This window comes from Hippocampus guttulatus, chromosome 6 (assembly GCF_054856545.1).
Source record: "Hippocampus guttulatus isolate MCC_2025c chromosome 6, RoL_Hgut_1.0, whole genome shotgun sequence".
NCBI classification, from domain to species: domain Eukaryota; kingdom Metazoa; phylum Chordata; class Actinopteri; order Syngnathiformes; family Syngnathidae; genus Hippocampus; species Hippocampus guttulatus.
In genome coordinates, this window is record NC_141266.1 from 2,030,852 (window position 1) to 2,057,765 (window position 26,914).

The following is a 26,914-nucleotide window of genomic DNA, read 5'->3' on the forward strand; positions in this document are numbered from 1 at the left end:
ATTTAATCAGACCCTAAAGACAAACTTTAAAAACATCAGAGGAACTCAGAGGCAGGCAGAGTTGTCTTTTTTGCAAGGAGTGTGCACTGAGACATGTCTCGGTTTAAAATCCGGGAACAGCTCTACAGCTAGCTGAGATGTGTAAAAATTACAGTCCCTGGACAGCTCTGAAAAAAACACACTTGTCTCCTTCCTTTTATTCAGGATGTCCCTGATACACCAGTGATGAGTTTACAGTTTACCCCCAGCGAGTCCCAGGGACTCGCTGATCAGAAAAGTATGAGTCCCATTATGCATTGAGAGAGTCCCAAATTTCGAATTCTGAAATGGTGTACTTATTCAATTGCATATGATAATAACACAAACAACAACAATATACACTGATAATAAGTTTATTTCTTCTAAACAAATGCTGCAAAATTTTAATTAATTCAGGTACCGTATTTTCACGACTATAAGGCGCCATTAAAAGTCTAAAATTTTCTCCAAAATGGACAGGACGCCTTATGATGCGGAGCGTCTTGTCTATGCGCTGAGTTCCAAAACCTGACTGACAGCCGACACGCTGTTTATATAGAGAAAAGGCGGAAGTGACTGTGGACAGGCATGCGGCAAAGAAGTCGGCCAATCAGTGAAGGGTGGGCGTGTATATATATATATATATATGGAGAGAAAGAGAGAGAAAAGGCAGACGTGAGTGACAGGCATGCGGGGAAGCAGGCCGCCAATGAGTGAAGGGTGGGCGTGTAAGTGGACGCTAAAGCGACGCTACAAGCAGGTACCAACACCTGTATAGAGTGTGGCTATGTGCATTGTTGCAAAACAACTTCGGTTTTGGTTTCTAAGAACCCCCGAAAATAAATTCTACAAAGAGACACGCCTACGAAGCTCAGTTCAAACTTCAAGCCATCGGTTATGCTTTTGGCATGCGTGCCCATCTCACAGCAGCGGTGAAAAACCAAGTCAAGCAAATGAACTCTGAGCTTGCCGTTATTACCGGAGGCTTGACTAAAGAACTCCAACCGCTGGACATCGGCATCAACCGGGCGTTCAAAGTAAAGTTGCGAGCGGCATGGGAACAATGAATGATCGATGGCAAACACAACTTTACAAAGAGTGAGAGGCAGCGCCGGGCGAGTTACGCCACAATTTGCGAATTGATTGTGGCTGCTTGGACGAACGTGTCTGCTTGCACTGTTGTTCGAGTTTTTGGCAAAGCCGGCATCTTTTCTGTGGAGCCACATGGCAACGAGAGTGACTGACAACGAGAGGGAACACGGCGTTTTTGATGGATTACCGGTACTTGCACAATTGTTCAATTCTGATACAGAGGATGAGGACTTTGATGGATTTCTGGGTGATGATTGATCGAAAAACGTGAGTACATTGTAGGATGGCTAAATAAAATACAACGGAACTCCGTTTTGCTTCGTTGCCTTTTTAAAAATGTGTTTTTAGCTTGTATCTGTATGTCTTGGCATGCTACCGTATGCTACAAGCTAACGTGTTTTTAGCGTGCGCGCATGCATGCCGTATGTTTAAGCTGGCGTATGTTTTACCACTGTAAAACTGCGCCCAATAATACAGTGTGTTTTGTCTATGTGTAAAATACAGAAATGGCACCCATTAATGAGACTGCGCCCAACCATACGGTGTGTCGAATGGTCGTGAAAATACGGTATATAAGATTTGCTGAGAAATAGGTTCTTATTTCATCCCATGGTTCAGTCTTTGAGTTCATAAATTCTCCTCTCTTTACTCTGCTTCCAATGATGCAAGGCTTTCTCAAAGTCAACTTATTATCGCAAAAAAATATCCAACTTTAGCTGCTTCCTCAGTGATATCTCCGCAATAAACCTTCGCAACACTTGTTAGCAACACTTGTTTTAACGTTACACAACTTGGCAATCATCTGCTCTCCGCGAGGTGAAGGCCGATCTCGCCAATCTTGTCTCGCGAGAGCGGAAATCTCGTAACACGAGATTACTAAACACGAGATCAAAACAACAATGGCGGCGATTGTCAAACTGCGATCGTTGCGGGAAAAAAAGATGTACCGTAGCAGGCCTGAGGATTTCGGAAATTCACGGTAACCATTTTTCGGTTCCGTTGGATTACCCAATGGGAAACCACAGTAACTAATTTTGGGTTCTGTAAATGTTCATCATGGAAACCCATTTTTCTATTTTGACTGATATTCATAATCAATAATTCTGATACTCAAAAGTATCATGTTTAAAGGTTAAATGTTTGAAAACTATGCAGAAACAATGAACATCAGCAGCAACTGTGAACTCCAGGTTTATTCAAAAAAATAAATGGATCAAAATATGGTGTACTCATATGGCATCATGAATGCAGCATACCACAAAATCAGAGTATTTTTTTTCCAGTCTCACACTGCAAAGATTAATTTACTGGTAATCATTAATACAGGTAAGTGTTGATGTGGCTTGACATCCTCTTCCCAAGACGATGCATGTGTAATCTATCAATTTGACGAAAGAATCTACCACACATCATTGTTAGTTCAACTGACAGTTAACATTAGCATTACGACACCTTGTGACGAATGTTTTATTCCTAAAGTTACGAATGCTACAACCAGTAAATTATAGAATAACCAATACTGTTTCATAATATTTTTCACAGTGATTAGCCTATAGATCTAATGACCAACTTGCCTCGGAATCGTGCCTCCCGTCGTATCTCGCTCTCGTGTTCTGTGCATACATTGAATTGAATACACCTTTATTGTCAAATGTGCTGTACGCCTGTGTAACATACAGCACAGATGACATTTCTTCCCTCTCAACATAAAACAAGAGGAGCCGCTGTGGGTGTCCGTGCCGCCATCAAAAGAAAAGTTAACAAAAATGACAAAATAATACAAGACCTGAATTTAGTGACACGCCATTCGGACGATTCATACGAAAAATCAGACTGGCATTCCCATTTCTTAAATGTTGTAATTAGTAGACCTTTGTGTGTTTTTTTCGCCGCCATCTCAAACTTTCATCCGCGCGATTCCTCAGTTTACGAACTAAAATAGCAACCCGCGGCGCACATAACGTTATCTGTACCCCCCCCCAACACTGAAAACAAAACAAAACGAAAATAAATTAGAAGAAACGCACTCACACACCACACCACAAACACATATACAGGCAGTGAAATCGCGTTGATCACATAAGAGAGATTCGATCGCGTACAGTCAACTCGTGTGCGGTGACTTTTCAGGCAAACGATTTTTCGGTACTGTCAAAATGACGCCACAGAAACAACACGCTACCAGTAACGATCGTTACCGTGAAATCCTCAGGCCTGCCATAGTTCTTTTTTTTTTTTTTTTCCGACTGAGAAATTTCCTTGCGTCCCAAAAACGCACATTATTTGGAACTGTGCGTCCCGCGGGAAAATTACGCGTCTAGAGGGGTGTTCAAACGGCACACATTTGCTCCGGTGCTGCACAGATGTCTTTTGTTGCGATATATCTTACACCGGAGCAAATTTTGTGGAGCGTTCACGTGTACAAAGCCGCTGAGCGTGTTAACCTGGTGCAGCCCCGATGCAGCCCCACTTGTGTTCACACGGCAGTTTCTGCAGCGGTGCAAAAAGATAGAAAACAAAGAGCTATCGTGTTGGTTCTTTTTAAAACATACACAACTCAAGTAACTACTGTACAGGCACGTCCTTCTCCTTCTCGGTCTCCGTGCCTTCTGCTCGAGAGGCGTTCAATGACCGCCGCCGAAAATGTAAATCAACGATGACTTCAATGACACTCAGAAAAGCAAACATATCATGCGCCAAACAAAAAATCAAGAGAGGCAATCACAAAATATATTCTATGGGAGGATTGTAAACACACAACAGAGGAACAAACTACACAAACAACTCCGAGACAGTCCAGCCTCCTACTAAAGGAAAGATGACGGAAGTACAACAGAGCACAAAAGCAACATATTCTAGCCGTATGTAATCAACTCTTCTCATGCGTAGCAAGGCTACTCCCCCCACAAACGAGCATTTGCTCCGGAGCAAATTTTTAACCCGGTAGCGTTCACACGTATCATTTTACATCGGTGCTGCCCCGCAAACGAGCATTTGCTCCGGAGAAAATTTTTAAACCAGCTCCCTGAGCAGGGTTAAATTTGCTCCGGTTTAAGCTGTTTTCAGGGTCCATGATTGCAATCGTTGACGTGCCACAGTGCGATGTCCTGGGGTTGGTGTTATCTTCATAAGCCGCTGTTAACTTTGTCAGAGGCTGTTAACTTCATCAAAGGGTGTTAACTTCAAAGCTGAGAACAGGAACCTACTAGTCTTTCCCAAACTGACAAACCACTCAAGAGTAAACTTATCCCATCGTAAATGAGGTTTTTGCAAGGTCACACTCCTGAACAAATGTTTTGTAAATACAATCAGAGTAAATATGGGATCACCTATATGTATATATTCTCCAACAGAAAGCATCAAGCACTATGGCTTCATGGATTTCGAATTTTCTCATGGCTGCTCGATCCCCGTGGTCCTCCACGTAACTGATAGCTTGCAGTTTAAACTGTGCTTCATCAGCATGTCTCTTCATCTGTGCTTTTTTCGGGGGTCCTTTGCCAAACCGATGTTGATTTGGACAATGCATATACCGGCACTATATACCTACTGGGGGCGTGCCTTTAGCGACCTCTTTCACATGAACCCTTTCCCCTTTAATGTCCCTGAAGTATGCCTCCCCTTCCTCTATTCAAGCAGCAGGTCGGCACAACATTAGTCAGTCAAGTGGAGCACTCATCAATGTCACAAAACAACATTCACAGTTTCGGAACGCATCATGAGGCGCCCCGTCCATTTTGGAGAAAATTTAAGACTTTTAAGTGCACAAAAATTACAATTTTTTGGAAATCCTGAGCCTACGTACCAGTAAACATCTACATGACAAATTTTGGTAATTTCGCGTGTAACCACTGTCAATTTAGTTTTTACTTTTTCAGCACAAAGAGAGGGATTTTTGAGAATTTACAGTGCATCTTTTGACAAACACATAGGCTCCAGCACCCGCCGCGACCCTCGTGAGGATTCAGCGGTTCGGAAAATGGATGGATGGACAAACAAAGAGATGTTTAGACTTTTTTGTATCCAGTTTGATCAATCTAATTCCTGTCTCACTTCCAGATGACATCAGACACTACTTTGGGGAAGGTCTGGCTCTCTACTTTGGCTTCCTGGAATACTTTACAATGGCCCTTATGCCTCTGGCACTTATCGGACTGCTCTATTGTCAATTTGACTGGGAGACTTATGACAAATATGTGTTCTTCGCTGCTTTCAATCTTATCTGGTGCACTGTTATCCTTGAGGTAAGGAAGCATATTCAATTTGCCTGTCGAAATATGTCACATTTGAAATATGTCACATTTGGATTAAGTTTAAATCACTGCTGTGATCTGGTGTGCATAATTCTGGTCTGAACACAAGGCGGAAAAATGAATCTACCTTAATATAAAGCAAATAAGTACCGTATTGGCCCGAATATAAGACATTGTTTTTTGCATTGAAATAAGACTGAAAAAGTGGGGGTCGTCTTATATTTGGGGTCTATACATTATACCCATTCACGACGCTAGATGGCGCCAGATATCATTGAAGCAAATGCTGAACTTGACTCCCCAGGCCAAAGTGAACCCCTGCCACGAAGAATAAAAATAAAAATAGCGGTAGCACAAAGAAGAAAAATAAAAAAATAGTGGTAAGAAGTTAAAGAGAACAAAATAATAGAAGAGATAACAGAAAACGGAGAAACGTAGTGAAAATCTGGAGAAAAGTGGGTCGAAGATTGGCCAGGTTAACCGGTAGCTGAGGAGAAGTTATGATATAATTTACATTTCAAAAACCAGAAGCCATTCATTTACGAATGTGATTGCACTTTAGATTTGAATGAGGCAAAATAACATGCTTTTTCTCTCAAATATATTGTTATAATCATTTGTTTCAGATGTACGAAACTAAAAGTAGCACGTGAAAGATGGGAAATTGCCTACTTGAGGCACGACAAACTCATTGTCCACCCCCGCACCAGTACTCCAAGCCAACAGCCTCGAGTTCAACACGCATACTGAGAACTGATCACTACCTAACAAAAAACTTGGACTCCACTGACATAGGAAATACACAACAAAAACATGGACTTCAAAACCTTGATTATGCTGACCGCAAGACATTCGACCCTGAGAACAACTTGGACTCGGACAATAATTTCTTCAACCATAATCACACCACCATAAACTCCAAGTATTATACAGACGAAGAATTCAACATAAATGTAGAACTGAAAAATACACTTTCAGTGATGCACTTAAACAGTAGAAGTATCAATAAAAACTTCACAAAAATCCAAGAATACTTGACTAAATTCAATAAATTTAAAATAATTGCCATATCAGAAACTCTGCTTGATGATGAAAAAACAAGTGAAATGAAAATTGAAGGATGCGAAATGTTTGCAGCGAATAGGAAAAACAAAAAAGGAGGGGGGGTTGCAATATATGTAGACAAAGCTCTACGATGCAGTAAAATCGAGAGCCTCACAAACACAACAGAGAATCTAATGGAATGCCTAACTATTGAAATACAGATTAAAAATGCATCAAATGTCATCATAAGCTGCATTTATAGGACACCAGGATCTTGTCTAGACACATTTAATAAAAAATTGACAGATATGCTAAGTGATTACAATAATAAAAAACACGAATAATATGTGGCGACTTTAACATCGACTTATTAAACCCAAATGGACATAAAAAAACAATAGACTTCATAAATACTATGTATAGCAACAGTCTTTTCCCAGTAATCCTGAAACCCAGTAGAATAACAGTCGATACGGCCACATTAATAAACAATATATTTATAAATACGATTGACCATAAAATAGAAAGTGGACTTTGTAGAACTGATATAAGTGACCATCTACCGGTCTTTCCAGTCTTTCATAATTATTTTGATCGAAAAACTAAATCAACAACTCATATATCAGAAATAAGACTCAGAACCCAACATTCCATCGCAGCGTTCAAGCTAGACTGAGACAAACAAAATTGGTCCGAGGTCTACACAAACGAAAATCCAAATACAGCGTTTGACGCATTTCAGTCAACCATAACCTCTTTATATGATAAACATTCCCCAGTAATTAAGGTCTCCAGAAAATACAAAGACCAAAGTAAGTCATGGATAACAAAAGGCATTGAAAACGCATGTAAAAAGAAAAACCATTTACACAAATCCTTTCTAAAACTCAGAACCAAAGATGCTGAAATAAAATATCAGACCTATAAAAACAAATTAGTAAATATTATAAGAACTTGTAAGATTATTTTAATACATTATTAGAGCAGAATAAAAGCAACACTCAAGAAATATGGAAAATATTAAATTATGGAATTAGAAATAGCTCTAAAAAAGCAGATTATCCAGAGTACTTCATGAAAGACGAAAATGCCATTATTAAGAGAACTGCAGAAATAGCAAATTAATTTAATGAGTATTTGGTTAATATCGGTAGTAACCTAGCTAAACAAATTCCTGATCCAATAATTTTTTTTGAAACAGATAAATGGGAAAAAACTCTTCCACAGTGTTTCTTACTGCTGTGAATCAGAATGAAATATTAAATATTGTAAAAACATTCAAAAATAAAAAGTCAACTGATTGCTTGAAGATTGATATGACAATAGCAAAACAGATTATAGAACCCGTAGTGCGACCTTTTATGTACATATGCAACCTCTCATTTAAAGCTGGTATTTTTCCATCAAAAATGAAAACAGCAAAAGTCATTCCAATTTTTAAAAGTGGAGAAAGACACTTATTTACAAATTATAGACCAATATCACTGCTACCACAATTCTCAAAAACATTAGAAAAACTATTTTCTGGCAGACTTGATAACTTCATACAAAAATATGTGTTAAGTGAAAATCAATATGGCTTCAGAGAAAAACTGATTACCTCAATGGCAGTAATGGAGCCTGTGGAAGCAATAGCCACTAATATACAGTAGATAAAGAATTTACTGTTGGGATTTTTCTAGATCTAAAAAAAGCCTTTTATACAATAGATCATAGCATATTATTGAATAAATTAGAGAGATATGGTATTAGAGGTATAGCATATAAGTTATTTAGAAAACAGATTTCAGTATGTGCAGTTCAACAATAAAAAATCTAACCTACTGAAGATTACCCATGGAGTTCCTCAGCGGTCTGTGCTTGGACCAAACCTATTCATCTTATATATAAATTATATCTGTAGTGTCTCAAAACAATTCAAATGTGTCCTATTCGCTGATGATACAACTTTCTACTGCTCTGGAGAAAATATGAAACAGCTCCTGAAAACTGTAGAAAATGAATTAAACAAATTTTAAAAAATGGTTCGACAAGAATAAAATCACTAAATTTGAAAAAAAATCTAAGTAAGTTGTTTTTGGCACGAGACCAATCAAACACCAAGTTAAAATAAAGGTAAACTCAATTGAAATAGAACGAGTTTATGAAAATAAGTTTCTTGGACTAGTAATAGATACTAAACTATGTTGGAAGCTTAAACGTTAAAAGAAAAATATCCCAAACTATAGGGATCCTCCACAAAACTAAGGATGTGTTAAATAAAAGATCATTGTCCACATGACACTACTCATTATTACTTCCATATATGACCTACTGTGTGGAAATATGGGGAAACACTTGCAAAACAAACATGCTCCCAGTTTTAAAACTACAAAAAAAATTCAATCAGAATAATCAGTAGATCTAAATATACAGAACCCACAAATCCCCTATTCATCAAATCAAATACAATGAAATTCTATGACCTGGTTGACTTTAAAATCGCCCACTTAATGTACAAAGTACATAATAACTTCCTTTGCCAAAACATCCAGAAGCTTTTTGAAATTAGAGAAAGTTGTTATAATTTAAGGGGTACTAACCTTTACAAAAAATCTAAAACAAGAACAAACATCAAGCAAAGGAGTGTATCAGTAATAGGTGTCAATCTGTGGAATGATTTTGAAACGGACCTGAAAATGAGTAAATCGCTTGTCGAGTTAAAAAACAAATTCAAAAGATTAGTACAAAAAAAACTACACAAATCAGAGTTAAGCTGATAAATTTGATATATCTATAACATATAGTAATACATCAGAATTAAAAAATAATAATACTTTTTTTGTAAGCGCCTTTCACAGCACTCAAGGACACTTTACAAGCAAGAGCAAACAATGAAACCACATATAAAATTATAAATAAAAGAAGAGATAGATTTAAGTCGAATAAGCAAGTCTGAATAGGTGAGTTTTGAGCTGGGTTTTGAATGTGGGAAGAGAGTCAATGTTACGAATATTGGGTGAAAGTGAGTTCCAGAGTTTGGGGGCAGAGCGGCTGAAAGCTCTGCACCCCATTGTGCTGAGACGGGCAGAGGGTATAGAGAGGTGGAGGGAGGATGAGGACCTGAGTGAGCGAGAAGGAATGGAAATCTGAAGTAGATGGGGGGGGGGGCAAGGTTATGGATGGCTTTGAATGTATAAAGAAGTATTTTGAAATTGATTCTAAGTTTGACAGGGAGCCAGTGGAGCTGTCGGAGAATGGGGGTGATGTGATGGAAAGAAGGGGTTCTCGTGATGATCCGGGCTGCTGAATTCTGAACAATTTGAAGTTTATGGAGAAATTTGTGATGGACGCCGAAAAGAAGTGAATTGCAGTAGTCGATGCGGGAGGTGACGAAGCTGTGATCAAGGATAGCAGTGGTGTGAGGAGTGAGAGAGGGACGGAGACGGTTGATGTGACGGAGGTGGAAATATGCGGACCGGGTAATGTTATTGATGTGGGAGTGGAAAGATAGTGAGCTGTCGAGGATGACACCCAGGCTCTTGACCTGAGGGGAAGGAGATACAGTGGAGTTATCAATTGTGAGGAAAAAATTGTCGGCTTTGCGTAGGGTGGATTTGGTACCGACAAGGAGGAATTCTGTTTTATTGCTGTTTAACTTGAGGAAGTTATGGGTGAACCAAGATTTGATTTCTGAGAGATGGAGGAGAGTGGGAGGGAGGTGTCGGGTTTGCTGGAGAGGTAGAGCTGGGTGTCATCCGCAAAGCAGTGAAAGTGAATACCAAATTTGCGAAAAATATTGCCGAGCGGAAGAAGGTAGATCATGAAACTTCCGGAAGATCAATTACATTGATCAACTTATTAAATGTATTCATGAAATGTAGTATTTATTATGAATATGAGAAAATTGATATAAAAATATGCAAGAGTGAGTATGTATATACAAACCGAGAGCTGAATAGAGAGATTAGTACAGTTACACATAAGGATAAAAGCATTGATGATATGTTGATTTTTACAGAACAAGGGGTAGGACCAGATACGTTTCTTACTTCCTCCGACTCCTTTGAACATAGAATTGTGATGATGACTGTTTTTTTTTCCTTTTTACAATTTTTGCTTGCTTTCACTTCTGTCAATTTATTGTTGTATTGTGTTTTATATGTTCAATAAAATAAACAAAAAATACTGTAATTATTTTCTGTATAAAAATTAATTTGGTGTTCAAAAAGTCTTTTTTCAAACTTGAGTCTTGAAAAAGAGGGGGTCGTCTTATAATCGGGGCCGTCTTATATTCGGGCCAATACGGTATATTATGACTTGATCATGTGATATTATTGACTCCTGAAATATTACCTAAACATTCCTCCCTCTAGTTATGGAAGTGGTGCAGTGCTTCTCTAGCCTATCACTGGGGCACACTGAGCAGAAAGAAAGTGTTTGAAGAACCACGGCCTGGTTTCCATGGTATTCTTGGATTTAACCCGGTGACAGGACGAGAAGAGCCTCTGTACCCCAACACAAAGCGGCAGCTCCGTATCTACCTTGTGTCCCTTCCCTTTGTCCTGCTCTGTCTCTACCTTTCTCTCTATGTCATGATGATTTATTTTCAGATGGAAGGATGGGTTCTCATGCTTCATGATAGGGGGCCTACCTTTTGGACAAATATACTATTGTTCATTCCTGGTGTAATCTATGCTGTGGTTATAGAAGCTTTGAATGTCCTCTACAGATATGCTGCTGAGTTTCTCACAGAGTGGGGTAAGTTATTTCTACATTCAATCATCCTGTGATACTGTCATATTTTTATTGTCAAATGAAACCCTTGCTTCAGCACTCTATGGCTAACCAGAAAAAAATGCTCCTTAAAATTACTAATTTGCTCTTTAAATGAATTAATAAAATTGCTTTTTGAAAATAAATAAATAAGTTCAAAGTTTGAGAACTAATGTGCCACATTAATCACTAAAACGGCAAACAAAATGTGTCTACACTGTAAGTCGCTTAACATTCCATTGGGCAAGAGGGTTCCCTCATGCCAGCATCCCTCCATGTGAGGCCTGCACGGTGTCGTCTGGCTGTTTTGCATAACTTCCCCCTTTACCATCAGATGACGCGACCCATGAAATTGAATCAGAAAAATAAACTGAACAAGGATAGTTGATTCTTGTTTTTATTGTTATTTGGCTGTATCTATAGCAGTGTTTTTTTCTGACTTTTTGGAGTTTTCTGAGTTTTTGGACGAAAGCAAATTCATTCGTCGTTCAGCAGTACACACATTATAATGTTATAAATGAAAAAAATTATGAAGAATACTGTCAAATTAGTCAACAGACAATTTCCCATTGAACAGAAAATAGAGGTAAAGTGTGGCTTTCCTCAAACTCATTTTGACAGCTTCTTGGGCCGTGCCAAATTGATGATGCCCTTTCTGTTCCTGCCCCTTTTTGTCAATCACAGTGGACACCGCTTGGCCCTTTCCCTTCTTTCAAAATGTATTTGATCGAGGGCTGTCAGTCAACATGAATGGCATCCCTTATGTTGCTTCTTCTGCCAAAATTGATTGGATTGAGGGCTGTCAATCAACATGAATGGCATCCCTTACGTTGCTTCTTCTGTCAAAATTGATAGATTTAGGGTTGTCACTCAAAATGAGTTGCTAAGGAGTTGTCACACCTGATTGATGGATTGATTGACATTCTCCAATCAAAATGGAGGGATCAGTTTACTTTTGGTCCCACCCTGACGGCCTTTGATGGACATCCTCTGACATCGCTTCTGACCCCTCCCCTTAATGTAGCAATTTTGATGCATTAAAAATGCAATAGAAAGTGCAGTGGTTCTCTACTTCCAGCAGAAGTTGCTTTTCTTCATCTTCCTTTAAACATTGCAGACATTGTATATGAATACAAATAGAGACAGGCAGAAGTGCACTGTAATATATATACAGTATATTTATATACTGTATGTATCCAGTCATACCTCGGTTTTTTGACCATAATCCGTTGCAGAAGGCTGTTCGAAAACCGAAACCACGCTCTTTTTTAAAAAAATCTTTATTGAACACGTCTGCTCACAATGGAACACTTTACGAGGAAGTGTTACTTCCTCGTGTAAGGAAGGCAAGAGGAGTCAAGTGGCGCATTCAAGTGCGCTCAGTTTGGTCGAGAACCGATTTTCGGTCATAATCTGAGGCAAAAAAACCTAGACATTTTTGGTCGAAAACCGATTTGGTCGAGAAAGATGTTTGAAAACTGAGGTTTGACTGTATAATATATATATATATATTAGAGCTGTCAGTTTAGCGTGTTTTTATTGGCATTAATTTAAATTAATTTTCACGGGATAAAATCTTTTCTCGCGAGATTAACGCGGCACACGTCACAGCGGATGTTAGGTTGCTCTATAAATAAACCAGAAAAAAAACAATGAGCGCGCTGCGTAGTCCACGCACGTTTGTTTTGCTAGCCATGGCAGCGCGAGACACCGAAAACGGATATTTACAGAGTTTATGAATGGAAAGTTTACTTTTAAAAAGTTGCAAGATTGCTCCACTGACAAGACCAAAGTTACCTGTATCATACAGGTATACGATGTATGCCACTGACGCGATTGTTACTTGTTTGGAACTATTTTGTGTGGAAGGTTACAGTGTTCCGTGTCCATATAAATAGAGCGGGTGGAGCTTCTCTGTGTTCGTCTGACAGTGACAGTGCGCTGAGGAGGTGACATGACAATGAAAGTTCAGCGGTGCAGTGGTAGCGACCTAGCGAAAATAAAACGTCTCCAGTGTTGTCATCGAACCAAGTGTAGTCATCCGAAATGATGTCTACACAAAACCGTAGAGAGACTTCCGCGCAAGAAGGGCCAACAGAATCAACATAGCCTGACTGCTGTGTTCAAAGCAAACTTGAGAAAAACGAAGTATGCAACCATGGCTTAAATCCACTATCGGCTGAGTACCAGTTTACCTTCGATGTGCACTTACTTTATAGTGTTATATTGCTCTGTTTTGAGAGAAAGCAGCTGTTGTGTGACATGATATTTTTTTTCACTGTTGTTGATAGACAGTAATATTGTGTGAGAGATTATGTGTGAATAACTGCTCCAAGTGAAAAATGTTCATGTATAATTGAAAATCGAAATTGTTATTTCAGTAAATATTTGCATTTTGCACATAGAAAACTGATTCATGATTCCATGTTGACGAGAGCATTAAAATGGGGAAAAATAGGACAAAAAATATATAAAAGGAAATTCAGAAACAATAAAAAATGCGTGAGTAATCACGATTATTTTTTTGTGAATTTGAGTTAATTATGACAGTTGCATTTTTAATTAGATTAAATATTTTAATCGTTTGACAGCTCTAATGTATGTATGTATATGTATATATATATATGTGTTTTGTTTTGTTTTTTTAAAGATGGAATATAAAGTCGAACCTTATTACAATGTACCTCGAGCGACATCACGAATCTGTACTTTATAAGATTCCTTTTCTCAAGTGAGAGACAATTTCAGCCTTCACAGACAACGAGATTTGCTTCTGTTGACCAGACATGTTTTCAGACCATGTGCTCAGGACCGCGACGTTCCCCCCGGAAGTACAGCAATGTACGAGTCGATCAGTAGTTTTGTTAAGCAACCGAGGGGAATCCCGCGCTGTGCGTTTTGTTCATAAGCAAGGTCGTGGCGGCAGTTAGTTACCTTTTGTGGGAAAGCTCTGGTCGTTAGAATAAAGTTTACGTTCTAAAGGTGTTTTTTTGTAAGCAAACTCGGCAAATGGAAAATGAACGACGTGAAATCGGGACTTTGAAATGTGAAGGTTATAGGGGTGACAACGTAAATGGGGTACATTGAAAAAAGGTTTGACTATGTTTGAAAATATATTTTTGACAAAAAAACCTGTGGAACCCCTCTGGGAAAATGCACAGACCTGCCATGAACATTCCTGCAATACCGTGAGCTTTCCCATGATATTGCAATAAGTATATGTACTGTGACATTAATACTGTGATTAAAAAGGAATCGTAAGCTGTAGATATTGTCACGTACCTACTGATAAGATATTTTAAGTAGGAAAAGCACGGTTTACCTTTTGAAAATGCATTTTCGGCCCGCAATTGAATTGTTTGGAGATAATTTGGTTGCTTTGGTTTGATAGTAGGAATGGTTGTTTAAACAGGAATAAGTCATACATTTGTTAGTTTTGAGTATTAAAAAGTGTGTGTGTGTGTGTGTGTGTGTGTTTTAGAAAACCACAGGCTTGAATCTTCTTATCAGAATCACTTGGTCCTCAAAGTATTAGTTGTATGTATAAAATACTATCTTGACTAATTGACCACATGACATTATTACATATATATACATAAAAGGCTGTTTTTGTAAATTAACTGTTTTTTTTTCTCCTTAGTTCAACTTCTTAAACTGCTTTGCATCACTGTTTTACATTGCCTTCATTATGCAAGACCTAGTGCTGCTCAGACAGGTTGGTCCGATTTTATTTAACACCCATATACCCACCGACAAATGAACAGTGCATCTGAAAGTATTTAATGATTCACTTTTTCAAAATTCTCTTGATAGTCTTCTTCCAAGATGGAATGCATATTTTCTCCTTTAAAATTTTGACACACCAGACTGTCACAATATGGCTCCAATGTTTCACCTCTGCTCCCACTTCTTTCCATTTTTTTTTTCATTCACCACCCCGTTCTGCCAGGCCCACCTCATAAGGCACACTGCTCAATGGGATGCGCATTTTAAGCACTTTCTCAATAATCAGCCATGATTCATGCCGCTCTGCTCACTCACTCTTTGCCAGAATATTATTTCCCCGTTGGATTGATCTAATGTTGTTGACACTGCCTGCCTCTGACCTTCCTACAGTGTCATAATTGGACGAGTGAAACAAAATACATCTATTGCAACTATTGGGTCAACTCAAATGTAAATAACCAGCTAGCATTAGCATATGTACATTCTTTACTAGACCATCCAAGCATGCATTTTTATTTGCAGTAAGACACTCGAACTCCAGCTATCGAATATTTCGGTCTTCGGAAATCCTACTGAAATTAAGAATTTAATAATCAGGTATTTGGATAAAAATAATCAAGCTTTTTTTTTTTTTTTGCTTGGTTAAAGATAAAAGAGACAAAGAAAACAAAACACATTTCCACTTGATTGTAAACAGCCAACTGGTTTTCATTTTTAGTGAAAGGTCTGCCCATGAATTGTGGCCGATGAGACGAAGTGATGTCAGAAGCACAGCAGTGATTTTTCCGGCTAAAACAGCATAGTTGAGTAAGCCTGGTTTGTTAAAAAGTGATCAGTACGAACAGCATCTGTTACCCCCTTTCCACCCAAACAAAAAACAAAAAAAACTCGGTGCTTGTTCGCTCCAGGGCCAGTGCTTGGTGCTTACCAAGTTCTTATGAAGAAAATGTTTGGTTTTCTACCGGCGAAGAGCCAAATAGGAGTTACGTCATTATGTCATAGTAAAGTCTCCAAAGTTACTCACTGCTTACGTCGCCGTTTATCCAAGAGTTCCTGCGCTATTAATAACAATAATAATAATAATAAAAATAGCAATATTAATAATAATGCACGATAAGCAATTGCTAGGCAACTTAGCATAGCATTGATTATACTTGTATGTAGTATCTAACAATCCAGGACATGCAATCAGAAAACGCTGATATCTTCCTTATCACCCTCTACATCTGTGATCATCATGATAACCCCCCGACGTAGTTGTTGCCAGACTCTGGCGCAACAAATAATTGGGGCCAGCTTAAGCATCAGTTTCAAGCACCACAGCAAGAGAAAGAACCAATTTCGGTGTTGGCAAAAGACAGAACTCGTTCTAACTTGCGCACTGGCCCGAAACTAGCATTAGCACAAGCGCGGTGGAAAAGGGCCATGTATCAGGCTGTCAGCATCAAATTGTTCAGAATCATTTAGGTCTATTAACTTCAGCTCTGCCAGCGATGCTAGCGCTGTCCACGACTGTGTCCACTTCAGGTACATTGTAAGTAGGAGCTTGTGTAAAAGTAAAAAGAAACACTGTACATTTCTAGACAAGTGAAAATTAGTTAATCAAAAAATAACTGTTAAGTATCCCCATAGAAACCAGGGGTTTCTCTCCATCATGACCCATAGCTCGTGACCTATCACATTCCGAACGAAGCGAGAACGTCACGCTTCGTTTGAAGCAAATAATGTTTTGGATCCCAAAATAGCAGACTCCCAACAAGAGCACCGTACAAAAAAAGTTTAATACAAAAAACGCACCATCAAAAATAGAAACAGAAAAGACCAGGAAAACGCAAAACACGATAACAAGAAGCGCTTGCACGAAAGGCAAGGAGGAAAACAAACTCGAGACGACCAAAACGAAATGTAGTGATGGGACGAAATGGGCCGAGGCTCCGAAGCTTGTGTCGAGTAATGGGAGGGGCGTTTCCACGAAGCTTGTATTGAGGCACACGTCATTTCGGCAAAACCCAGAAATGATGACGTATGAAGCCTCGCCAGCCGGCTGAATCACATGGACGCTTTGGCAGTGGTCCGACGTTTGGCACGCATTGCAAACACAGTACAGACTATGGTATAAATAGGTTGCAAAACGCAATGGCGATCGCCTGTTATCTCACATTTTGTGGATTTCGGGCTCTGTACTTATCCCTGTGCGTAACAGTGCAACGAGTGCAATCTTTTTTCGAGCCTTGTCGAAACCTGAGCGAAAAAGGCGATCCTCCCCTGTATGGGAACATTTTGATTTGATTGCTTCCAATAAGGTAAGGGAGAAAAACTACATAAATATAAATGTGGCAATGCAGCTTTTTGCTTGTTCTTGTGTCTAACTATTGTTATTTCACAGGTGAAGTGTCTGTTGTGTGCAAAGGAAGTTGTATACAACAATAACACCTCGTCTATGTTAAGGCATTATAGAGCCTTGAATGAGAGCAAGGAGAGCCATGAAACTGGGCCATACCTACCCACATATATGTAAACTGGCAATCGCATTTCTCTGCACCCCAGCTTCATCTGTGCCTTGTGAAAGAATATTTTCGAAAGCTGGTGAAATATTGTCCCAAAAAAAGAAACTGTTTAAAGCCAGCCACTGTGGGAAAGCGATTATTTCTAAATATCAGAATCAGAAGCATCTTTATTGGCCAAGTATGTAGAACACACAAGGAATTTGTCTCCGGTATAACACGCTGCATTAGTATCATCATAAACAAGGACATGACAAATAGGTATGGAAGGATATATCGTAATGTAAGTGTACTGTAGTGCGGTGGTGCCACCCAGTGACAACTGTGAGACAATGTGCAAAGTATCAAGCAAGGCTAAAGTGATCAGTGGTAGAATACAATACTATGACAGTTTGTACAGTTGGTGCAGAAAATCGTTGAACCATTTTATAGTGACCAGTAGCAGTATTTGTTGTACAAGAAGGGTGACTATGTCAGTGACTGTTTAGGGAGTTAATGGCAAGAGGGAAGAAGCTGTTTAAGTGTCTGCTGGATTTGGTGCGCATGGATCTGTCGCGCCTGCCTGAGGGGAGGAGCTGGAAAAGGTGGTGGGCAGTGTGCGGGGGATCCAGGAGGATTTTCCGTGCACTTGTCTTGATTCTTGCAGTGTGCAAGTCCTCAAGAGTGGGTAGGGCGGTGCCAATGATTTTTTCCGCCGTCCTAACTGTCCGTTGAAGTCGGATTTTGTCCTTTTTTGTGGCGGCCCCAAACCAAACCGTGATGGAAGAACACAGGATTGATTCAATGACTGCCGTGTAGAACTGTCGTAGCACCTCCTGTGGCAGGCCATGCTTCCTCAGCAGCCTCAGGAAGTACATCCTCTGCCGGGCCCTTTTCAGAATGGAGATGGTGTTGACTTCCCACTTCATGTCCTGGGAGACTGTGATTCCCAGGAACTTGAAGGTCTCGACGGTTGACACAGGGCAGTTGGACAGTGTGAGGGGCAACTGTGGAGAAGGATGTTTCCTGAAGTCCACGATCATCTCTACAGTCTTGAGCGTGTGCAGCCCGAAGTTGTGTCGGCTGCACCAGAGCTCCAGCTGCTCCACTTGTTGGCGGTACGCGGACTCGTCGCCGTCTTTGATGAGACCGATGACCGTGGTGTCGTCTGCGAACTTTATGAGTTTGACAGCTGGACTTGTTGAGGTGCAATCGTTTCTGTAGAGGGAGAAGAGCAGTGGAGAGAGGACACATCCCTGTGGGGCTCCAGTGCTAGTGGTGCGTGTTGATGACGTTGTTGCTCCCAGTCTCACCTGTTGTGTCCGTCCCGTCAGGAAGCTGAAGATCCACTGGCAGATCGTAGGGGACACACCGAGGTGGAGAAGTTTGGGGGTGAGGAGTTCCAGGATGATGGTGTTGAACGCAGACCTGAAATCCACAAACAGAATCATTGCGTAGGTCCCTGTGCTGTCGAGGTGCTCAAGGATGTAGTGCAGACCTATGTTGACTGCGTCCTCCACAGACCTGTTTGCCCGGTCGGCAAACTGAAGAGGGTGCAGCAGGGGTCTGGTGACATTCTTTAGGTGGTTCAGCACAAGGCGTTCAAAGGACTTCATGACCACAGACGTCAGAGCGACAGGCCTATAGACCTTTCTGGTAGAGGTGGGTGTGTTGGGAAATGGGGGTGTCCTTTTCAAATCGACAGAAAAACATGTTTAGTTCATCAGCAAGACCCTTATTGTTCACTGTTTGGGGGGATGGCATTCTATCGTTTGTGATTGCTTTCAGGCCATTCCATACAGATGCAGAGTCGTGAGCAGAGAACTGGTTTTTCAGCCTCTCTGCATAGCTTCTCTTTGTGATGTTAATTTCCTTTGTCAATTGGTTTCGGGCGTGTTTGTGCAGTGGCCGATCTCCACTTCTAAATGCGGCCTCTTTCTCTTTCCTGAGTTGCCTGAGTTTGGGATTAAACCATGGTTTGTTATTGTTGAAGGAGCGGAAGGGCTTCGTTGGTACACACATGTCCTCATAGGAACTGATGTATGATGTTACAGTGTCTGTGTATTCATCCAGTGTGCCCGTTGAAGTTTCAAAGACGCCCCAATCGAGACTAATAAAGGTTTTCTTATCTTATCTTATCAGTGCAGTCTAAGCATTCTTGTAGAGCTAGCTTTGCTTCATCTGTCCATTTTTTCACAGTCTTAACAACCGGTTTAACACATTTGAGTTTCTGTCTGTATGTAGGTATTAAGTGGATTAAATTGTGGTCAGAAAGACCCAATGCTGCACCGGCGATTGATCGGTATGAATTTTTGATTGTTGTATAGCAGTGGTCTAGAAATGGGGTCCCCCGGTCCGCGGACCGGTACCGGTCCGCAGGGCATTTGGTACCGGGCCACACAGAAAGAACTTGCCTTAATTCTGTTTTGTTTATTTCAGAATACGAAAGATGTTTTATTTTGAAAAATTACCGGATTCTCCATTACATCCGTCTGTCTCACGCTTGACACACATCAAGCCACGCTTCTGCGTCACGTGACCGATTACGCTAAAAAAACAATGAGTAAAAAAAACTGCTGGAGATCGCAAATGACGGCGACCTTAAAAGTACGTTCTAGCCAACTGGATTATAAAGTTATGGCTAAATATTCTGAGATCGCCACAATAGCACTGTTGCTATTTCAGACATGCTACCTGTGTGAGGCGGGGTTTTCTGCAGCAACGGCGACTAAAACAAAATTATGAAGTAGACTGGACATTAAACACACACTTGAGGTGTCATTGTCTCCTATTACCACGAGATGGGACCGTCTGGTTGCAGAAACTCAAGCTCGGGGCTGTGGTGAGTTGTCTTTTTCGTGCACTTTGAATTTGCATTGTATCGTATTTTGAAGGCATTAAACATGACCATCGCGATATGAGTGTTGCGGCCAGATTAGACGCTCCTTGTGTTTATTATTGTATTTCGAAAACACCACCGTTTTCATGCAGCTCATACCATATTATTTCCGCCACACCTTAAATGCCGGTCCCTGAAAATATTGTCTGACATAAACCGGTCCGTGGGGCAAAAAAGGTTGGGGACCCCTGGTCTAGAATGTTGCCTTCTCTGGTGAAACAGTCGATGTGCTTATATCTGGGAAGTTCACGGTTAAGATGTGCTCTATTAAAATCGCCCAAAATGATCAGGGGTGACTCTGGGTATTTTAGTTCGAGTTTGTTTACTTGTTCAGCTAGCGTTTGTATCGCCGTGTTAGCGTTAGCTTGTGGCGCAATGTAAACACCGACTAGTAAAAAGGAGGTGAACTCACGTGGCGAGTAGAATGGCTTGCAGTTTAAAGACAGCGACTCCAGGTCCGGGCTGCAGTGTGTGTCGAGCTTCGTGACATCAGTGCACCATTCTTCGTTGATATAGAAGCAAATCCCACCACCTTTCGATTTCCCTGATAGCTCCGTGTCGCGGTCGGCTCGGAGAAGGCGGAAGCCGGGTAGATGTAGCGCGGAATCCGGGTGGCGGTCACTGAGCCAGGTTTCAGTGAAGCAGAGCGCAGCAGAACGTGCAAAGGTTTTGTTGGTCTTTGTGAGGAGAAGAAGTTCATCCATCTTGTTTGGCAGAGATCGTAGATTAGCAAGATGGATCGATGGGAGCGGGGTTCGAAATCCACGCTGCCGGAGCTTGACGAGCACGCCGGCTCGCTTCCCCCTCCTCCGGCGGCGTTTCCATGCTCCGTACAGCGCAGCCGCTCCGCTCGCGATTAGCTCCGAAAAACCATGTGGATTTTCGTGTGCTGGTGAAAAAAGACCGAGCGTTGACTCCCCAATGCTAAGCAACTTTTCCCTCGTGTAAGTAAGCCGCTCAAGGTCGCCAAAAACTAACGAAAGTGACAAAAACAGGGAAAATACTAGGGAGCGTGTAACAGAGGCTGCCATACCTGTCGGCGCCTGATGACGTACATATAAATGAATCACAAATTATCCTTAGCACTTGTATTTTGTTCACATACTAAATTACTAACACAAGTACATTCATATCTTTGTCTTAAGCAAATACCCATCAAATTCTTAACACTGTTGACCTCTTGGGCTGAAGAGACCACTTGATGGTGCCATAGAAGCACCATGAAGCCTTGCTACGTGTGCAAACCAATTGGCTGCAAAACTTCATCGCTTCATGAAGCTTCATTTGGCCATCACTAACGAAATGTGAAGACTGCAATTCACATATACGAGGAAAAATAACCAAAACGAAAACCATACTCACAGAAAATATCAGACGCGAGGAACAAGAGCAACTAGGACGAGAATGAGATAATAGACACACGGGCAACAGCAGTGGCAAGGCATACAATTCTCCGGCAAACAAATGCCAGTAGTCGGTCCTAAAATACAGGGTGCAATAATGACAGATTGGCATCAGGTGTGCAACCAGCAAGACTGCTCAGTCCGCCACCTGCTGCCGACACCGGAACATGACATGACCATCGGTGAGTGTAGGTACATAGATCGACCTTTAAATCGATAGCTTCGCCTTTAGGCTCAGTTCCTTCTTCACCACAACAGACCGATACAAAATCCGCATCACAGCCAATGCTGCACCGACTGAGGACCATTATTCCAAATTTGGAGGTGGTAATTTTCATCCCAATCACTTCACAATCCGGTGCGAACTGCTCCAGTGAGAGTTGCTGGGCAAGGCTCCAGCACGCCTGCGACCCTCGTGAGGATAAACAGATTAGGATGGATGTTTCGGCAGAAGTCGTCTGCCTTCTTTAGAGTGTCACATGATGGTGTGGGACATGGACATGATGGTGTGTGACATGTCCGAATAATATCAGCTGATAAAGACGGCGTCACACGCCATCATAAGGAAGGCGAAAGACTTACGCCAAAACATGTCAGGTAAATAACACCCCGAAATAAACAACATACAAAAAAAACTTACCGTATTTTCACGACTATAAGGCGCCATTTAAAGTCTTAAATTTTCTCCAAAATGGACAGGACGCCTTATAATGCGGAGCGTCTAGTGTTTGAGCCGAGTTCCAAAGCATGACTGAGAGCGCTTCTGGCCGACACGCTGTTTATATCGAGAAAAGGTGGAGTGAGTGACGACAGGCATGCGGAAGTCCGCCAATGAGTGAAGGGTGGGCGTGTAAGAGGACGCTAAAGGCACGTCCCTAGCAGGTACCAGTCGCCAATGAGGTGAAGGGTGGGCGTGTAAGAGGACGCTAAAGGCACGCCCCTAGCAGGTACCAGTCGCCAATGAGTGAAGGGTGAGCGTGTAGGAGGTGAAGAGAAAAACGTGAGTACATTGTAAAATGGCTAAATAAAGTAAGAGGACGCTAAAGGAACGTCCCTAGCAGGTACCAGTCGCCAATGAGTGAAGGGTGAGCGTGTAGGAGGTGAAGAGAAAAACGTGAGTACATTGTAAAATGGCTAAAAAAAATCCAACCGAACTCAGTTTTGCTTCCGTTGCCTTTTTAAAAACGTGTTTTTAGCGTGCGTGCATGCATGCCTTATGTTTAAGCTGACGTATGTTTTACCATGCCTGGCTGCGCCCAATAATACAGTGCGTTTTGTGTATGTGTCAAACACAAAAATAGTACCCGTTACTGAGACTGCACCCAACAATACGGTGCGCCGAATGGTCGTGAAAATACGGTATATAGGAACCAACAAGTTCAATCCTAAGAGACAGGATGGACTTTTTTTCAGTTAGGTAGTGTTTTGTTCGCAAAAGGGCATTCACAATTATTTGTATGCATCAGGCATACAAATAATTGTGAACTCATGTTTTGATGTAAAATAAAAATATATTTCTTCGTGTAGGATTTTTTTTTCCCCAACTAAATACATGCACTTGAATTAAAGGTTGGGGTTTGCTCCTTTATTTATTTTACATTTTGCACAAAACTTAATTTATTTGAAGCTAAAAAACACATCTTAACCATGAGTGCCAATAATTATGGAGGCCAATGTATATATAATCCTATAGGACACCAGGATCATGTATTGACCCATTCAATAAAAATCTAACAGAGATGCTCAGTAACTACAATGATAAGAAAACACAAATAATATGTGGTGACTTTAACATTGACTTATTAAACCCAAATGGACACAAAAAAACAACTGACTTCATAAATACTATGTACAGCAACAGCCTTTTCCCAGTAATCCTGAAACCTAGCAGAATAACAGTTGACACGGCCGCATTAATAGATAACGTATTTATAAATAAGATTGATCATAAAATGGAAAGTAGACTTCTCATTAATGACATAAGTGACCATCTACCTGTCTTTGCAGTTTTTCACAATTATTTTGATAGAAAAGCTAAGTCAACAACTCACATAACAGAAATAAGACGAAAAACCCAACGCTCCATCGATGCTTTTAAGCAAGACCTAGAAAAACAAAACTGGCCGAGGTCTACTCAAACAAAGACCCAAATACAGCGTTTGAAGTATTTCTACCATAATCTCCTTATATGATAAAAATTTTCCATTAACTAAAGTCTCCAAAAAGTATAAAGACCCAAGTAAGCCATGGATAACGAAAGGCATAGAAAACGCATGTAAAAAGAAAAACAATTTATATAAATTGTTTTTAAAATTGAGAACTGAAGAAGCAGAAAAAAATATAAGACCTATAAAAATAAACTAGTAAATATTATAAGAACCAGTAAAAGAGATCATTATCATGCACTATTAGAGCAGAATAAAAGTAACACACAAGAAATATGGAAAATACTTAATCAAGTAATCAGAAATAGTCCTAAAAAAATGGATTATCCAGAGTATTTTATCAAAGGCAAAAATACTATTCTGGAAAAAACTGCAGAAATAGCAACTGAATTTAATGAGTATTTTGTCAACATCGGCAGTAAACTAGCAAAACAAATTCCTGATCCAACAAACTTGTTTGAAATAGATACGTAGAAAAAAACTCCTCCACAATGTTCCTTACTGCTGTAAAACAAGAAGTATCAAATATTGTAAAAACTTTTAAAAATAAAAAGTCAAGTGATTGCTTTAATAGTGATATGACAATAATAAAGCAAATTATAGAATATGTAGTGCAACCTTTCACGCACATATGCAACCTGTCATTCAAAGCTGGTATCTTTCCATCAAAAATGAAAATTGCTAGTTATTCCAATCTATAAAAGTGGAGAAAGACATGTTTACAAATTATAGACCAATATCACTACTACCACAATTCTCAAAAATATTAGAAAAACTATTTTCTCGCAGACTTGATAGCTTTATACAAAAGCATGCGCTGTTAAGTGAGAATCAATATGGCTTCAGGGAAAAACGGACCACCTCAATGGCAGTTATGGAGTTTGTGGAAGCAATAGCCACTAATATAGATAAAGAATTTACTGTTGGGGTTTTCCTAGATCTAAAAAAAGCTTTTGACACAATAGATCACAGTATATTATTGAAAAAACTAGAAAGATATGGCATTAGAGGTGTATCTTATAAATGGATAAAAAGTTATTTAGAAAACAGATATCAGTACGTTTGTTCGTCTCTGTGTGCCCTGCGATTGGCTGGCAACTGATTCAGGGTGTCCCCCGCCTACTGCCCGGAGACGGCTGGGATAGGCTCCAGCACCCCCCGCGACCCTAGTGAGGATCAAGCGGTTCGGAAAATGGATGGATGGATGGATATCAGTACGTGCAACTCAACAATAAAAAAACGAATCAACTGAAAATCGCTCACGGAGTTCCTCAGGGGTCAGTGCTTGGTCCAAAACTATTCATCTTATATATAAATGATATCTGCAAGGTCTCAAAACAACTTAAATGTGTCCTATTTGCTGATGATACAACTTTCTACTGTTCTGGAATAAATCTGAAACAGCTCCTGACAACCGTAGAAAACAAATTAAACAAATTAAAAAACTGGTTCGACAGAAATAAATTGTCACTTAACCTGAAAAAATCGAAGTTAATTGTTTTTGGCACAAGACCAATCAAACACCAAGCTAAAATTATGGTAAACTCAATTGAGATAGAAAGAGCGTATGAAACCAAGTTTCTCGGATTAGTAATAGGCTCAAAACTATGTTGGAAGCCACATATCGATAACGTAAAAAGAAAAATAGCCAAAACCGTAGGGATCCTCTACAAAACCAAGGAAGTGCTAAATAAGAGATCTTTGTACACATTATACACTTCATTAGTATTACCATATATGACCTACTGTGTGGAAATATGGGGAAATGCCTGCAAAACAAACACACTCCCTATTCTAAAACGACAAAAAAAGCAATTCGAATTATTAATAGATCAAAATATACGGAACCCACAAATCCACTATTTATCAAATTAAATACGATGAAATTGTATGACCTGGTTGACTTTAAAATCGCCCAATTAATGTACAAAGCACACAATAACCTGCTCTGCCAAAACATTCAGAAGTTTTTCGGTTTAGGGTAAAGTATGAGCCTTAATCACCCACCACCAGTGTTGGCGCCTATGCTTCCTGCAGTTGATGAGGAGTACGACTGCAGCTCGGACCCGCCTACGGTAGACGAAATTCGAGGCGTCCTGCGTCAGCTCAGGAATAATAAAGCCCCAGGTGAAGACGGCATCCCGGCGGAAGTTTACAAAAGCGACATTGACGTCTTCGCAGCGTGGCTTCATCGCGTCTACAACGCCGTGTGGACGTCCGAGACCATCCCGGATGACTGGAGCGAAGCAGTGTTAATACCCCTTTTCAAGAAGGGAGACAAGAAGCTGTGCGCCAACTACAGAGGCATTAGCCTTCTCGATGTGGCTGCAAAAGCATTCGTTTTCCTTCTGCTGAAACGCTTCCAGATGGCCCGTGACCACCGGACTCGCCCAACTCTGGGTGGCTTTCGCCCTGGAAGGGGATGTGTAGACCAGATCTTTAGCCTGCGTCGCACCCTGGAGCAACGATGGGCCTACCAACAACCAACAGTCGTGTGCTTCATCGACTTTGCCGCGGCATTTGATTCAGTTGACCGGGGTGTGTTGTGGATGATCATGAAGGCTGACGGGATCCCTGTGAAACTGCTTCGGCTCATCCAGGGATACTACCGGTCAACCCGAGTCTGAGTGCGGCGGGCCTACGGCAGCGAATCAGAAACCTTCGAGGTGCGGTCGGGCGTCCGACAAGGCTGCGCGCTCTCGCCAACCTTATTCAACTATGCCATCGATCACATCCTCAACACTGCTCTCCATGGCTTTGAGGGTGTGAGGGTCGGCCGAGATGTCGCAGTGTCGGACCTGGCATACGCAGATGACATCGCTCTACTTGGAAACACGTTCGAGGAAGTTGAAAACGCGCTGATGAAAATCCATCGAACGGCCCTGACCGTTGGAATGCGCATCAATGCCTCGAAGACCAAGATCATGTCCTCCCTCACCAACCCAGCTGACCAACGGTCGCTGTCACTGGAGGGCGTGACCCTGGAAAACGTTGATTCCTTCACATATCTCGGCTGCTCTGTGGTTCCGTCGGGGCAAGGAGAAGCAGAAGTCATGAACCGCATCGGGGCCGCCAG

The 26,914-nt window shown here is 40.8% G+C and overlaps 1 protein-coding gene and 1 pseudogene across 6 annotated transcripts in view; both read left to right on the forward strand.

The window, feature by feature from the left end:
- The window catches only part of ano10a (anoctamin 10a), a 118,460-nt gene that overhangs the window by 53,934 nt on the left and 37,612 nt on the right, over positions 1 to 26,914 (forward strand). For all 6 annotated transcript variants that reach the window (XM_086112645.1, XM_086112646.1, XM_086112643.1 and 3 more), the window contains 4 exons: positions 5,170 to 5,354; positions 10,763 to 11,147; positions 14,644 to 14,699; positions 14,803 to 14,877. In XM_086112645.1, coding sequence (XP_085968771.1) covers positions 5,170 to 5,354; positions 10,763 to 11,147; positions 14,644 to 14,699; positions 14,803 to 14,877 — 701 coding nt within the window. The remainder of the gene's footprint in view (positions 1 to 5,169; positions 5,355 to 10,762; positions 11,148 to 14,643; positions 14,700 to 14,802; positions 14,878 to 26,914) is intronic.
- LOC147203275 (uncharacterized) lies at positions 5,361 to 10,580 on the forward strand (annotated as a pseudogene).